This window comes from Solea solea, chromosome 3 (genome assembly GCF_958295425.1).
Source record: "Solea solea chromosome 3, fSolSol10.1, whole genome shotgun sequence".
In the NCBI taxonomy this organism is placed as follows: domain Eukaryota; kingdom Metazoa; phylum Chordata; class Actinopteri; order Pleuronectiformes; family Soleidae; genus Solea; species Solea solea.
Window position 1 is genome coordinate 2,455,420 of NC_081136.1, and position 14,612 is coordinate 2,470,031.

General features: G+C 43.6%; 2 protein-coding genes across 3 annotated transcripts; one reads left to right on the forward strand and one right to left on the reverse strand.

Annotated features, from left to right (window-relative positions):
- Positions 1-1,072: 1,072 nt before the first annotated feature.
- rasl11a (RAS-like, family 11, member A) lies at positions 1,073-7,636 on the reverse strand. Of its 2 annotated transcripts, XM_058624760.1 has the most exons (9): positions 7,274-7,636; positions 6,375-6,856; positions 5,406-5,462; positions 5,251-5,333; positions 2,710-2,750; positions 2,495-2,624; positions 2,315-2,390; positions 1,947-2,023; positions 1,073-1,513 (listed from the first exon to the last, which is right to left on the reverse strand). In XM_058624760.1, exons 2-9 carry the CDS (start codon positions 6,535-6,537, stop codon positions 1,367-1,369), a joined length of 774 nt encoding a protein of 257 aa, XP_058480743.1. In that variant the 5' UTR covers positions 6,538-6,856; positions 7,274-7,636; the 3' UTR covers positions 1,073-1,366. The 2 variants fall into 2 exon arrangements, with proteins under 2 accessions (XP_058480743.1, XP_058480742.1); XM_058624759.1 differs by having other exon boundaries at positions 6,375-7,636.
- A 13-nt stretch (positions 7,637-7,649) lies between these two features.
- usp12b (ubiquitin specific peptidase 12b) lies at positions 7,650-13,232 on the forward strand. The gene is made up of 10 exons (XM_058624758.1): positions 7,650-7,804; positions 8,696-8,776; positions 8,945-9,028; positions 9,295-9,424; positions 9,663-9,931; positions 10,376-10,452; positions 10,547-10,630; positions 11,064-11,261; positions 11,397-11,475; positions 12,440-13,232. The coding sequence occupies exons 1-10, from the start codon at positions 7,757-7,759 to the stop codon at positions 12,539-12,541; spliced, it is 1,152 nt and encodes a 383-aa protein (XP_058480741.1). The 5' UTR covers positions 7,650-7,756; the 3' UTR covers positions 12,542-13,232.
- Positions 13,233-14,612: the final 1,380 nt, after the last annotated feature.

A 14,612-nucleotide genomic window follows, 5' to 3' on the forward strand; every position in this document is an offset into this window, starting at 1 on the left:
TTTTAATAGCAAAGGTTTTAACAGTGTTTACCGAAAAAGGGTTACATTTTTCTAAATGTAGCCTCACAAATGTCTCTTTACTTTGTCACGTGTCAAATAAAAGTCACATTAAACGAACATTAGAGAAGAGGAAGAGGCCGTTCACTTAAGAGTGTGTGTGTGTGTGTTATTTTAGTCTCAGTCTGGACTCACAGCGACAGGCGATTGAATTTATCTTATCTTCATTTCCAGACTGCGATGGAGCCATGCTGCTGTTAAAGGTCAAAGGTCAGGAGTTGGGGGTCAGGAGCAGACCTGTGTGTGTGTGTGTGTGTGTGGGTAAATTAAGGGTTAGAGTGACGGTTCACGGACCATGAAAGAAATTCCAGATGCTGAGGAATTTGTCTTTACTGGGAATTGTGTGTGTGTGTGTGTGTGTGTGTGTGTGTCTGTGTCGCAGAGAGAGGTCATGAGAACAGCAGAACACACACACACACTCACACACACACACACACACACACACACACACACATACACACACACACACACACACACACACACTCAGCAGGCGTCATCATCCAGAATTTTCTTTTCAACTCTGAAACTTTGTTTAAAAACTAATGAACTAATGTCTTCACCGCGTCTCGGAAACAATCACACGTTCATTTATGGCTCCGCGAGTTGAGCTATGGGCGGAAAAGTTTACGCTGCGACAATCACACGTAAAGCCGGGACTCGTAAACGTGAAAACAGTGACGACCTCGGCCGTTAAGACGAGTCAGAGACGTACGGAAGCCTCACGCTGCCACGATTCAGCGTTGTTAAAGCTGCACTCAGTGATTTCCTTCAGTTCAGAAACGGCTCTGTATTCTGTTATACACAAAAAAAATTAAGGAGATTGTTTCCATTCCATAAAGAATTTTTTTAGCAAAAATCTAAATTTTAAATAGAAATGAGCCTAAATAATATAATTCAGATTCAGTTTAAAAATGAAAATGAATGTTTTTTTCCAAAGTCAAATTTTCAAACTTCGTATGTAAAGTAATTATGACATGATTGAGTTTTTTATTAAAACTCTGTATCAGAGACGACAGAAAGTCACACTTCATTTATTCATCAACATCAACGAGGTTCAGATACGACAAATGTCTTTGTTTTCTTTATCGTTTCGATCCATGTATAAAAAATAAGAAGAAATTAAAAAGAAATAATTCTCAGTAAAAACTTCTGTGAAAAAGTCAAAAATAACTGAGTTTGTTTGTAAGTCGTAAAGTTCGCAGCTTTACGTCTCGGACAGAGACAAACGTCCAGCTGCCTTTTTATGGCTCTTTGTCGTTTTTCTTCTTCTTCCTGTGCCGTGTCTGTGGCTCCGCCCCCCCCCCCGCGATCAGAGGGCGGTGGCGGACTTGACCTTGGACGACAGAACCTGCCGGAACCTCCTCTTCAGCTCCTGCATGTTGGGAGACTTGGGCCGGGCCAGGTGGAGGCCGCCCCGCCTCTTCTCGCCGTTCCCGCCTCCCAGCGCTCGGATCACCTGGGGGACAGTGAACGTGTGACACCGTGACCAATCCTGACCGACTTCATTCAGATTAACACTGGGATTCATGTTTTCATCCAGACAATAATAATAATAAAAGGTGTTTTTTTTTTTGTGGCTAAAAACAACCGCAAAAGGTGCTCTGAGGCTTTTATTCTGAAAATCACACCCACGTCCTGTGTTGAGTCTAAACAAAGCAAACAGAAACATATGGAAGAGTCCTTTTAAGGCTTCACTCATAAATATGTGACTCGATATAACCGCACAGATCCCACAGGAAGTGTGTGTGTGTGTGTGTGTGTGGGGGGGGGGGAAGCCCCCGCAGTGGTGCGGTGGTGCGAGCGGTGGACCCGCAGCCAAACCACCGTCCCCAGAACCTCAGTGGGGGGAAAATAAAGACGTTAATAAACGCCGACGTGAGAGTGTTCACCTCCTGACACAGATGAAGAAACGCGGCGTGGACTCCGTCGTGGTTTTCTCTGGCCGACGCCTCGAAGTACACGCCCCCTGTGACACAGTGAGGACAGCATTCACTCGTTCATCGGTACACAGAGGGGAAAATGTCACGTGACTTCAATTACTCTTATTGTTGTCCTAATTTTCTTATTTATGTCATTGTTTTATTGCATTGAGAAAGTATGAAATCATTCATTCAGTCCAAGTGAGTGAATGAATCCGCTTCATAACTCAATCTCTATAAAACACTTTAGTGTATATTTAAATCACATCATCACATGACCACTATTTGGAGGGTGGGGGGGTAAGAGGCGGAGCTACTGAAGGAGAAGGACGTCCCACCTAGAGAAGCCGCCAGCGCCTCGCCTTCGTCCACGGGCACCTGCCGAGCGCGGAGCAGGTCACTCTTGTTGCCGACCTGCACGGGATTCCAGATTACAGGCGAGATTAGAGCAGAGGGATTAAGGTCAGCGTGAGTCACGTTCCGCCATCTGCCGCTGACACAAACGTTCAAACACTGACCAGGATGACGGGGATGTTTCCTGACGGGTGGATGCGTCTCACGTGCTGGTACAGAGGCTGGATGGTTCTGTAGCTGCTGTGGTCGGTGATGGAGAAAACCAGCACGTAACCGTCCGCCCAGTAAATGGACCTGGAAGTTCAGGACGAGGACAGTCACTAATAATTGTAATAATAACAATATTAATAATAATAAGTTAGTAATTTAAAGCTCTGACCTGTTGATCTGCTCCTGACAGTACAAACCCTCGGCATCGTCCTGCAAAAAGACACAAATCATCTTCAGGTCTTCACTGACCAGATCCAGAGCAGGCTGCACGTCCACAACATGACACAAGAGTTGTCTATGGACTCATACCAGGACCAGGACCAGGACCAAGACTTGTACTTGTACACACTACGACCTCGCGCTACGACGTCACGCTACGATGTAACGCTATGACGTCACATTACGAAGTCACTCTACAACATATGTCCTCCATATTGCTCGGTGCACCACTACAACGTCATGCTGCGATGTTATATTAAAACCTCACGCCGTGACGTCACACTACAACAACCTCCATAGATAGATAGATAGATACTTTATTCATCTCACAGAGAATATTGCTTGGTGCAATATCCACTACGACGTCACGTGAAGATGTCACACTACTACGTCACGCTACGACGTCACGCTACGACGTCACGCTACGACGTCACATGAAGATTGTCACATTACGACGTCACGCTACGACTACACGCTACGACGTCACGCTACGACGTCACATGAAGATGTCACGCTACGACGTCACATGAAGATGTCATATTACGACATCACGCTACTACGTCACACTACGACGTCACACTACAACAAATGTCCTCCATAGATAGATAGATACTTTATTCATCTCACAGAGAGTATTGCTTGGTGCACCGGAAAGACATCACGCTACGACGTCACGTGAGGATGTCACATTACAACGTCACGCTACGACGTCACGCTACGACGTCTGTATTCCATAGCTGTGTCTTGAGACATCTCGCAACACAGGGTTAAAGTGTCTTGTCCACAAGTTGACACACAGACCAGCAGCTGCACATGAAGTAGGAGGAAAACCTCATTTTGGTAAGAACTGGACCATGGACAGGTCTGCTGGACCAGCAGGGACATCGCAAAGGAACCCTAACCAGGTGGACCGAGGTGGTGGTCAACTTTGCTAATAAAGAAAAGCTGCAGAGACACACACACACACACACACACCATCTGCTCCAGATAATAAAGTTCTGAATCCTGACCCTCTGGACCACCCAGGTGTGACAGCAGGAACCAGTGAACTTTACATTCCTTCCACTCACGTTGTCCTCAAACAGAGTTCCAGGACAGACAGTGGATGTTCCCTGAGGACACTCGGCTCTTTAGCTCTTGATCTTCAGTAACTCCTCGTCTTCTCCGTTCTGGAAACACTTTTTTTAATCTAGTAATTATTTCTCTGTAATCTCTGAAGGTTTCTCAGCGTCTTCCTCCGTGTTGTCAGGAGGAACTCCCTTCTCTGTCTCCGCTCTCGTCCCCAGGGTCTGGCTAAACGGAGCCTGGAGGCACGTTACGCTCATTAAGGTCCTCGTGTGTGTGGAGATCGTCCTCAGGTCACTTCCTCTGACTTCAAATTGCTCTCAGATAAGTTTTTTCTTTTTTAAACCGTTTCTGCTTCGAGATATAAACCTACAGAGAGGAAACTGTTTCACCAAACAAATACAGCTGCTAATTTAACCATTTTAGTATAAATAGACAGAGACAGATTTTAGTGTCTTCATAAAACCAGATGAATTCCACGTCAGTTCAAATCTACGAAGTTTGTAAAGCACTCACTCTCCCACACCAAAGCCCATAGAGAAAATCAGTGATTTAAGCTCGTGGGGACACAGGAGCTGCTGGTCTGCTGCTGCCTCGTGTGGTCACTTTGTGTCACTGAGGTCATTCTGAGTGAACAATTTCAAAAGCCGAATTCACTAAAATAAGACAATTGAACTTAGTGATGGAGGCAGCAGTGGATCAACGACTCCTGTGTGCTGTGATGTTAAAATCACTGGTTTTCTCTATGGGCTTTGGTGTGGGAGAGTGAGTGCTTTACAAATGTGAGTTTTGCAGTTTTTCTTTAGTTTGTACATTGAAAACACTCCACGTTCTCTCATGTTCTCTCACGTTCTCTCACATCCTCTCACGCTCTCTCACATTTGCTCACGTTCTCTCATGTTCTCTCACGCTCTCTCACGTCCTCACGTTCTCTCATGCTCTCTCACGCTCTCTCATGCTCTCTCACATTCACTCACGTCCTCTCATGCTCTCTCACGCTCTCTCATGCTCTCTCACGTCCTCTCATGCTCTCTCACGTTCTCTCATGCTCTCTCACGTTCTCTCACATCCTCACGTTGTCTCACGTTCTCTCACGTTCCCTCACTTTCTCTCGCGCTCCCTCGCGTTCTCTCACGCTCTCATGTTCTCTCACGCTCTCTCATGTTCTCTCACGTTCCCTCACGCTCTCTCACGCTCTCATGTTCTCTCACGCTCTCTCATGTTCTCTCACGTTCCCTCACACTCTCTCACGCTCTCTCACCGTCCCTCACGTTCTCTCACGTTCTCTCACGTTCCCTCACGTTCTCTCACGTTCTCTCACGTTCCCTCACGTTCTCTCACGTTCCCTCACGTTCTCTCACGTTCCCTCGCGTTCCCTCACGTTCTCTCACGTTCCCTCACGTTCCCTCACGTTCTCTCACGTTACCTGCAGAGCAACACAGGGAGTGTCCTGGATCTGAAGAGACACTTCCTCCCCGTCCAGTGTGACCTTCCTGGAGTAGAGCGCTCCTGCAGAGTCACAGCATCGGTGTTTATGTTTGTTTATGTTTCTGATGAATATTTAAGAAAACAGAATCTCACCAGTGTTTGCTTCGTAATCTCCGATGAACCTCTTCGTCAGGAACCTGACGATCAGAGCTGAGGAGGAGACGAGAGAAACAGACGTATGAGTGAAACCTGCAGCACACTGACCCACACCATCATCACCCTGCAAATATTTGACCCCCCGAGTGTCGCTGGAATTTCCCGTTTCCCTGACGATTAACTGTGAGGTTGTGCAAAACGCTGGCAACAGAAACCGAACAGAAGAAAATGATTCATGAATGCTGAGAATCTGTGTCGCAATATTCTGAGTCTGCTCTTAATCAATAAATAATTCACTCTATAACTCTTTGTATTTCACTTAACTGCATCTTTTTTACTTTATATGATTGTTTTTTTTTTTATCCAAGAAAAGGTCATGTGACTCCACTGACTCCAAACCAATGACATCATTTATTATGAACAGGTTTCTAAAGCTTTTATTTATTTATTTTATAGGATTATTTATAATTTAGGAATCCATGACGTGCATATTAATATTAATCCTTTTTTTCAATAGCATCCATGTCATGTGACCCGTCAACTAAACTTTTACTACTTTAATAGGACACGCCTCTTTGTATTGGATTTGTTTCATCAATGAATAAAACAGCCATAAAGTCGTGGTTTTTTTAAGTTAACGTTTCATTTTGAAGACTTATTTTGTAAAAAAAATATATAAGAATTATGAAACCAGCAGTTATTTTGAATAAAAGCAACAATTTAAATTTAGATAAATAACGTTTTATAATAAAATAATAATAAAAAAATAGGTGGAAAGCGTTGTCTCCCCCTGCTGTCCATGCTGAGTATTACATCTCCATCATTTTAAAGTAACTTTATGTCATTTTTTTGTTCATTTTCAGCCAATAAACCCACAAAAACATCATCCCTCTTGCACGCGGTTTTTATCGTCTCCTCTCTGTACCGGGAGCCAGATTAAAGGGTCTTTCCGTGAAATCGTCTCACCGGTTTTGCCCACGTTACTCGCGCCCAGGACCACGATCTTCACGGTCTTGTTGGGAACGCAGTCCAGCAGAGGATACTCGGGAATGGGCACCAGCAGGAAATTCCCAGAGCCGCTGCTGCTGTTCATGGTTCTGTGAGCAGCAGAGTCTCCGGGCAGCCGCATTTAGATCCTCCTGATCCAGAACCTGGACCCGCGCGTGTGCGTGCGTGCGTGCGTGTATGCGTGTGTGTGAGAGAGAGAGAGAGAGAGTGTCTGATATCACTCCAGTATTCCCATCATCTTCCTGCTGCAGTAAAACATCCCTGCTCCTCCAGATCCCGAGTCTGATCCTGGATCCTGAGACCAGATCTCTGTGCAGGAGACGGCATTCCCAAATACCCTCCAGAGAACATTCCCACTTTCATCCACATCCACAGAGAAGTGGAGGGAAGAGTTTGCAGCTGTGGATGCCAGTGTTTCCTCTGCTGTGGACGGACTGAGACTGGACTCAAGAGGAGGAGGAGGAGGAGGAGAGAGAAGAGGAGGAGGAGGAGGAGGGAGAGTTTAAACCATTCCCTCTGAAATTCCCATGAGATCAGACTTTAAGTGAGATCAGGTTTCCAGTCTGGACTCAGACCATGAAGCCTCATTATCACAATCAGCAAAACGTCAAACTTGTATCTGAATAAAGTTAATAAACAACATTAGGTCATTCAATTATATTTACACTGTTGCATAAACAGTCAGTTATTACTCATCAGTGTTAGAGAGGAAATATTAAACCTATATTTTGTTTTATTAACTAAAGGTAAAATTACGTTAAATACTTTCAACGTATAAATATGACTTGTAAAACACGCAAAACATGTAAAAGATTCACAAACATAAACATAAACAGAAAACACCGCCCGCCTCTTACGTCTCCGTGCAAAGAATCGAACGAACAAACGCTCCCTCTCTGATCCAAACTGGACGACAGGAAGCTGCGTAAAGACACACAAAAACATCACCCAGACAACCGGAAATCACCTTATTCATTCTTCAAAATAAAACATGACAACGAAGAAAAAAAATAACCGTGGAGCCACAATTTAAACGATCTACTTATTCTTTAACTGTGACTGACTAGAACAAATATAATTTAAATAACATTTATCTAAATAAATTGTTGAATTGATTTATAATAAAACAAGTTTATTTATCGGACAACGCACACATAATAAAAACAGACGTAGCTTATTTTGAAAAGCCGTGCCGGAAGTGCCGGCGGGTGTCGTCCATGTTTGATTTGACAGCAGTGTAACCCGGGGACAGACGAAGTGTCTCTGCCGCCGCAGTGTCCCTTCTGTCCGTGTCTCTGTCCATTTCAGTGTCGGGTTCGGTCCAACATGGCGGCTCACGGATGGAAATACTGATGACAGTCCGAAAGATCGCGTCGATTTGTACGATGGTAAGAAGCGGACGGTTCGGCCGCGCTCGGCTGTGTTCGGATCTGTCCGGTGCTGCCCGGGATGCTAATGCGCTAGGTGCTCTGCTAGCGTCATGCTAATAATAACAACAGGGAAAGTTGTGGCGCTAACGCTAGCGCAGTGACACAGTGGTTTTACTTTGTGAAGATGACGTCACTGTGTGTAAACAAAGCTTGTTTGTTTGTGTGTGTTTGATTTATTTACCGCTGCGTGGTTTGTTTAACTCCCGAAGGACCAGCGGCTCACTGCAAGCTAGCTTAGCCTGCGAGCTAACGGTCAAAGTTGTCGACTGTCAGTGACGATGGTTCAGTCCGGTGACGATGGTTCAGTCCACTCCAACATTAAACGGTTTACGATACATGACGATATTGCCTGGACACCCGCGATGACGATATTCTCCGAGATTTGTGACCTGATTTCTTTTTTTTATATATTCATATTTATATATATATACATATTCATATCCAATTTTATATATATATATATATATAAAATTGGATATGAATATGTAATTAAACCTTAATAAATGTAACAGCAAGGAGAGGACGAGATAAATATCACACATTGCGATAAATATCGTTTGCACTAAGTGTGAAGTGGACTGAAATATCAATAGATTTTTTTATGCTAATCAACTTTAATGTTTATTTGTAACATCATTTGAGAAATTCTACGCTAAAAAAAACATACGATAATACTTGGCAAAAGTGGTAAAGTATCGCCACGCGAGATATTGTGATATTTCAATGTATCGATTGTTAGGGATTATTATTATTATTATTTTCAAGTCCTGAAGAGAAAACCAGGTAAAGAAACATGAAATATCTGAAGTAAATGTAGATTTAGTTTTTAACGTCTCTCTCTGCCGTCAGGGCGCCAATGCCTCTGCCTTGGAAAAGGAGATTGGACCGGAACAGTTTCCCGTGAATGAACACTACTTTGGATTAGTCAACGTAAGTGTCCACACTCACTCTCTCACCCACCGAGTGAAACAGTAGATTATATTCAACATATACACACGTTATTTAGAAGACAGAGAAACACTGATCGTTCCCATAATCACCTCTGAGTTGTTAATTAATGACGTCATTTAACGTGTTTTTCTCTTGTGTTGTCTGTAGTTTGGAAACACGTGTTACTGTAACTCCGTGTTACAGGCGCTCTACTTCTGTCGACCGTTCAGGGAGAAGGTGCTGGCATATAAGGTGAGTGAGTGAGTGAGTGAGTGAAACACAGCGTGGCTGAAACAACTTGTTTCTCTTGTGAAATCATGTTAAAATAATATTAGGGCCCAAACCTATTGTAATCCCTCAGATTATTTTTATATCCGTGGTTTTGTGGTCATTTTTGAGTGGGTTACCGTGGTTTAATTAACACTGATGGAGGAAGAGGAACCACAAGACGTCTCATGTACAGTCACTGTTTTCACGAGTCTCCTCCTCCTCCTCTTCCTCTTCTTCTTCTCCTGCAGGTGCAGCCGCGGCGGAAGGAGTCGCTCCTCACGTGTCTCTCCGACCTTTTCAACAGCATCGCGACGCAGAAGAAGAAAGTCGGCGTCATCCCTCCCAAGAAGTTCATCTCGCGTCTGAGGAAAGAAAATGGTAGATGAATCATGCGACTGTCTGTCTTCTTTTCTTTTTTTTTCCACTTCCTGTCACCCTAGAGTGACACAGTGGAGGCGTTTGTTGTCACAGCTGAGACATGTCAGTGATCTCTCGACTCGTGCTTATTTTCTCCTCCTCGTTCCCCGTCCGTCTGCTTCTCCTCTTGCACGTGTTCTTATGTCTTTCCGTTTCTCTTCTCCCCCCCCGTCTCCCCCCCCCGTCTCCTGTCGCTCAGAGCTCTTTGACAACTACATGCAGCAGGACGCCCACGAGTTCCTCAACTACCTCCTCAACACCATCGCCGACCTGCTGCAGGAGGAGAAGAGCCAGGAGAGGCAGCAGAACGGAAAACTGCTGCAGAACGGAGGAGGAGGAGGAGGAGGAGGAGGAGGAAGTGAGGGAGGAGGAGAGAGTGAAGGAGGGAAGGAGACGCAGCAGACGTGGGTCCATGAGATCTTCCAGGGAACGTTGACCAACGAGACGCGTTGTCTCAACTGTGAGGCCGTAAGTGTCCAGTTATTAGCTCTCCCACACCAAACCCCATAGAGAAAATCAGCGATTTTAACGTCACAGCACACAGGAGTTGTTGATCCACTGCTGCCTCCATCACTAAGTTCAAATGTCTTATTTTGTCAATTCGGCTTCTGAAATCCTTCGTCATGATTTAAATCAGTGACACAAAGTGACCACACGAGGCAGCAGTAGACCAGCAACTCCTGTGTCCCCGTGAGCTAAAATCACTGGTTTTCTCTATGGGGTTTGGTGTGGGAGAGTGAGTCTGTCTAACAGTGAGATAAAGACGTGAACGCGTTCTTAAAGTGACGTAGATTTTAGTGACGCAAGTCTTTTGTAGAGTGGATAAAATCAGTTCTTCTTTACATCGCTGCTTAAAACTTAGCGAGTCTTTTTAATCTCACGTGACCCGGTCTGTCCTCGCCTGTGTTTCAGGTGAGCAGTAAAGACGAGGACTTCCTGGATCTGTCGGTGGACGTGGAGCAGAACACGTCCATCACTCACTGTCTCAGGTGAGTCCTGGACACGTCCTGGTGTGAAAATCAGAGCAATGAGCCTTTAATAATACTCAGTGTGTGTGTGTGTGTGTGTGTGTTCTGTGAACAGGGGCTTCAGCAACACAGAGACGTTATGCAGTGAATATAAATATTACTGTGAACAGTGTCGCAGCAAACAGGAAGCTCAGAAAAGGTACGTGACGCAGCGTCTGTCATCGCCTACAAAGTCTCCTGACCTTCCTTCCTTCCTTCCCTCCCTTCTTCCCTTCCATCCATCCACCCATCCTTGCTTCCTTTCTCCTTTCCTTCTGTCTGAACAGAAAACTGATTTCAACAACATCCTCTTAAACAGTAACTGTCGCCAAAGCCACGGATAGAATAATAATCTGAAGGATTACAGTAGGTTCCTCGCACAAATTTGTGCCAGGGCCTGTTTCAGATTAATTCAGAAACAAATGACAGTCCTAAACTTTAATGAATTTAATATTATTTAATTATGTTTTTAATAGAAATAAAAAAAAAAAAACCTTTAACAACCATAAAAATCTTAATATTGAGACCGAATCTCATTTTCTGCTGTGGAGATTAAAGCATGAATCGACTCACCCTGTCACTCTGTGTGTCAGGATGAGGGTGAAGAAGCTGCCGATGATCCTCGCCCTCCACCTGAAGCGCTTTAAGTACATGGACCAGCTGCACCGCTACACCAAGCTGTCGTACCGCGTCGTCTTCCCGCTGGAGCTCCGCCTCTTCAACACGTCCGGGGACGCCACCAACCCCGACCGCATGTACGACCTGGTGGCCGTCGTCGTGCACTGCGGCAGGTCAGTTACTTTAGAAAAGCATTCAGTTAACTTCTTTATGGTTCTTCGTCCCTTTGACTTTAAATGAATATATAAGAGAATAAAGTGTATATAAAGACGTCTCTGATGTCTTCTGTGCGTCTCTCTGTCCTGCAGTGGACCAAACCGTGGACACTACATCACCATCGTCAAGAGTCACGGCTTCTGGCTGCTGTTCGATGACGACATCGTAGAGGTGAGACGCAGAATTATTTTGCTCTCGTTGTTGAAATATTCAGTCGTCAGATTACACACACACACACACACACACACGTTGACCTACATACTTGAACAGAAACAGGAGATGATGGTAAAAAGACTGAGAAGGAAAATTATTTCTTACTTTTCATCGCAGTCGTGAAGAGGAAAAACCTGGCAGACAAAATGAAGTTGCTGATGTGTTCTCCTGCGTCTTCTGTGATTTATTTAAAGTCTGCAGTGAAAGTACTTTCAGCTGCTGATTCCGCCGAGTCATCGCTGTGGTAACAGAAATAATAAATGAAGCCGCGCTGCAACATTTTTAACAGATGTTTAGAAGTTTTACATCATAAAATCACGATGTTGTTGTTGTTGTTGTGTGTGAGTGAGTGGAAGTCAGGGACTCACGTTACTGTGATTTATTTATCTGCAGCTCCTGCATTTAAATCTGAACTTCACTAAAAAAATCACAAATGTCAGTTTACTTTCAAATCACAAACATAAGATAATAAGAACAGTTTTTTAAGATTTATTTGATAAATGTGGCTGTGAGCAGCTGTGGGCGGGGCCTTAGGAAGCCACCTGCTCAATGAACACGTTCCCCAAGTTTTCCGCGACAGAATACTTGTAAATATCAAACGTTTGTCGGATTATAAACGTTACGTATTTACAATTATTTTGTCAGACGTCGATGGGGGAACGAGTTCCAGGCGGACAGTGACTCCAAACCCGCAACGTCTTCCGGTCCATTGAGCTGTTGCGCTGAAACCCGGTAGCCAATCAGCAGGCAGCTTGCTAAGGCCCGCCCACAAACGAGGGAGTGCAAACAATAAGGGAGTTATTTCGTAAAGATTCTCATAGTTTTTTCTGTTCGAGCTGTGAATACTTTCCATTTTTCCTGGTGTCATTAAGTTGCTATGCTAAGCTACGCTAACCGCCTCTCTCCGCCTCTTTTGTCGCAGAAAATCGACGCTCAGGCGATTGAGGAGTTCTACGGCCTGACGTCGGACATTTCTAAGAACTCAGAGTCCGGTTACATCCTGTTCTATCAGTCCAGAGACTGAAGACATGCCGAGTCCCCAACAGAGGGGGAGGGGCTTATGGCTGCTGCTGGCTCCGCCCAGTACGCTCACACAAGTATCCAAGGCTTTATTTCCTTGTAGGCGGAGCTTTGCACTGAAGCGCAGGTCACATGTTCGCCTCCTGGATTACAAAAAAAAAATAAAAAATGGAGAATCGTCGTGAGCACCTTACGAAAAACAAGATGGCCGACGCTAACGCTCGCTTTGCACTGTGACGTCACGTCGCACCCGAGCCGCCACTCTGGAGGTGAACGACCCGCGAGGACCGTCGCCATGACGCAGAGTGACCAATCAGCTGTTTGTGAATCGTCGTTGTCATGGTTACCACCCATAGCATTTCTTTCCCCCGTGTGTTCATATTATACCGCGCTAAATTAGCTTCACGCTAACACACTCACCGAAAACCTTCCATAAATCGCAGTTTGGAGACAAAATGGTCGACTTTTTTTCAAATAACTTTTTTGAGGAGGAGCTAACAGTGTCACAGGAAGTGAAATTTAAATATGTATCTTTAAGTATTGAGCCTTAAAAATAATAATCTGACAATCTCTGTAGCTTTAACAAAATTAACAAAAAAATCTTTGTCTCTGCAGTCAAACAGGAAGTTGTTTTTACTTCCTGTTTTTTCCCCGCAACGTGAAAAAGTCACAGAGAATAAAAAACGTTAAATGTTCCGGTGTTTTATTGATCGGTGTCTGATCTCATGCTAACGCTCAAAATGACTTCTTTCTCTTCTTGAACAACACCGCCGCGTTCCATTTACATCAGAAGTTGGAGGAACTGAGAGCGACCTCACCTCCGAGTGAACCGCGTTAAAATCATCCGACGTCTTTTTTTTGTTTTTTTTGTTTTTTTTTACGCACACAAAGTCGTAAACGAGTGAACAAGTGATTTACTGAGAATGTAAAAAAGAATCCGACACACGTTCCACGTGATTCCGAGAACTAAGATCACACGTTCACGTCGTTCCTGATCAGCTGTTTCTTCACTGCCACACTGATGAGTCTCCACCCGGCCGGGGCTGCCTCACACTCTCAAACAAGCTCACTCTCGTCTCTCGCTCGAGGTGAACGTCTGCCGCGGTTCGGTTTTGTTCATTAAAACGTTAAAGAGTTCAAGTCCAAATCTGAAATGTTCTCAGACGGCAACAACACCACTTCCTGTTTCCTGTCTGCGCTGCTTTTTTTTTTTTTTTTAATTTCCTGTTAAGTGAACAAAAAACAAGCACAAAAACAAACACATGTCGACCTTTTTTATAATTTAAATATTATAAATGTTTGTTTTTCAATGTTTCACCTGTTTTTTTTTGTTTTTTTTTACATATAAATATATATATATATTTGTTTTCATTTGAACGTCTACCGTTGTGGCGTCGGCAGCTCTGACTCTTGTTTTTGTTTTATTTTGAAAGGACGTGTCGATTTGTACATAAACACAGAAGTCATTATTGGATTATAAATGAATGAATGAATGAATAAAGAAATGCTTGAAATAATCAACAGAATTATTAGATTTTAAAAATGAGTCCATGACCACTAGTCACTGTGTTAAAGGTCAAAGGTCAAACAGTTCACTTGTTTTTCATGAAAGGGTTGAAACTTGTTTGTTTTGAACCTGAACTTTGACGTCTGAATGTCTCCCCCTTGTGGCGGAAAGCGGAGCGACATTTGTGTCCAGATTGACTGAAAAAACCCTAAAACATGTTTATTTATAAACAAAACGTTTTCTTTTTTTTTTACTTTTTGTTTCAGTGAAAGTTTATTTAACGTCAGAGAAATCACAGAATTTTTTTTTCTTTGCACTTTAAAACTTTTTCTCTTTTTTTATCGTTTGTTTTCAAGTAATAAATAATCTGCTGCAGAAAAATCCTGTAGTTTGTTTTTACTCTGAGGTCAAAGGTTAAATATTAAACACTAAAGTAGTTACATTTGCATTCATTTACGGCACAAAAGTCACTTTGACGTGAGGTTTTTCCATTATATTAATATTAATGACGTTGAATTAACTATTTGTAAAAAAAAATAAATGTTAATACAAAATCTAAAATCTAAAT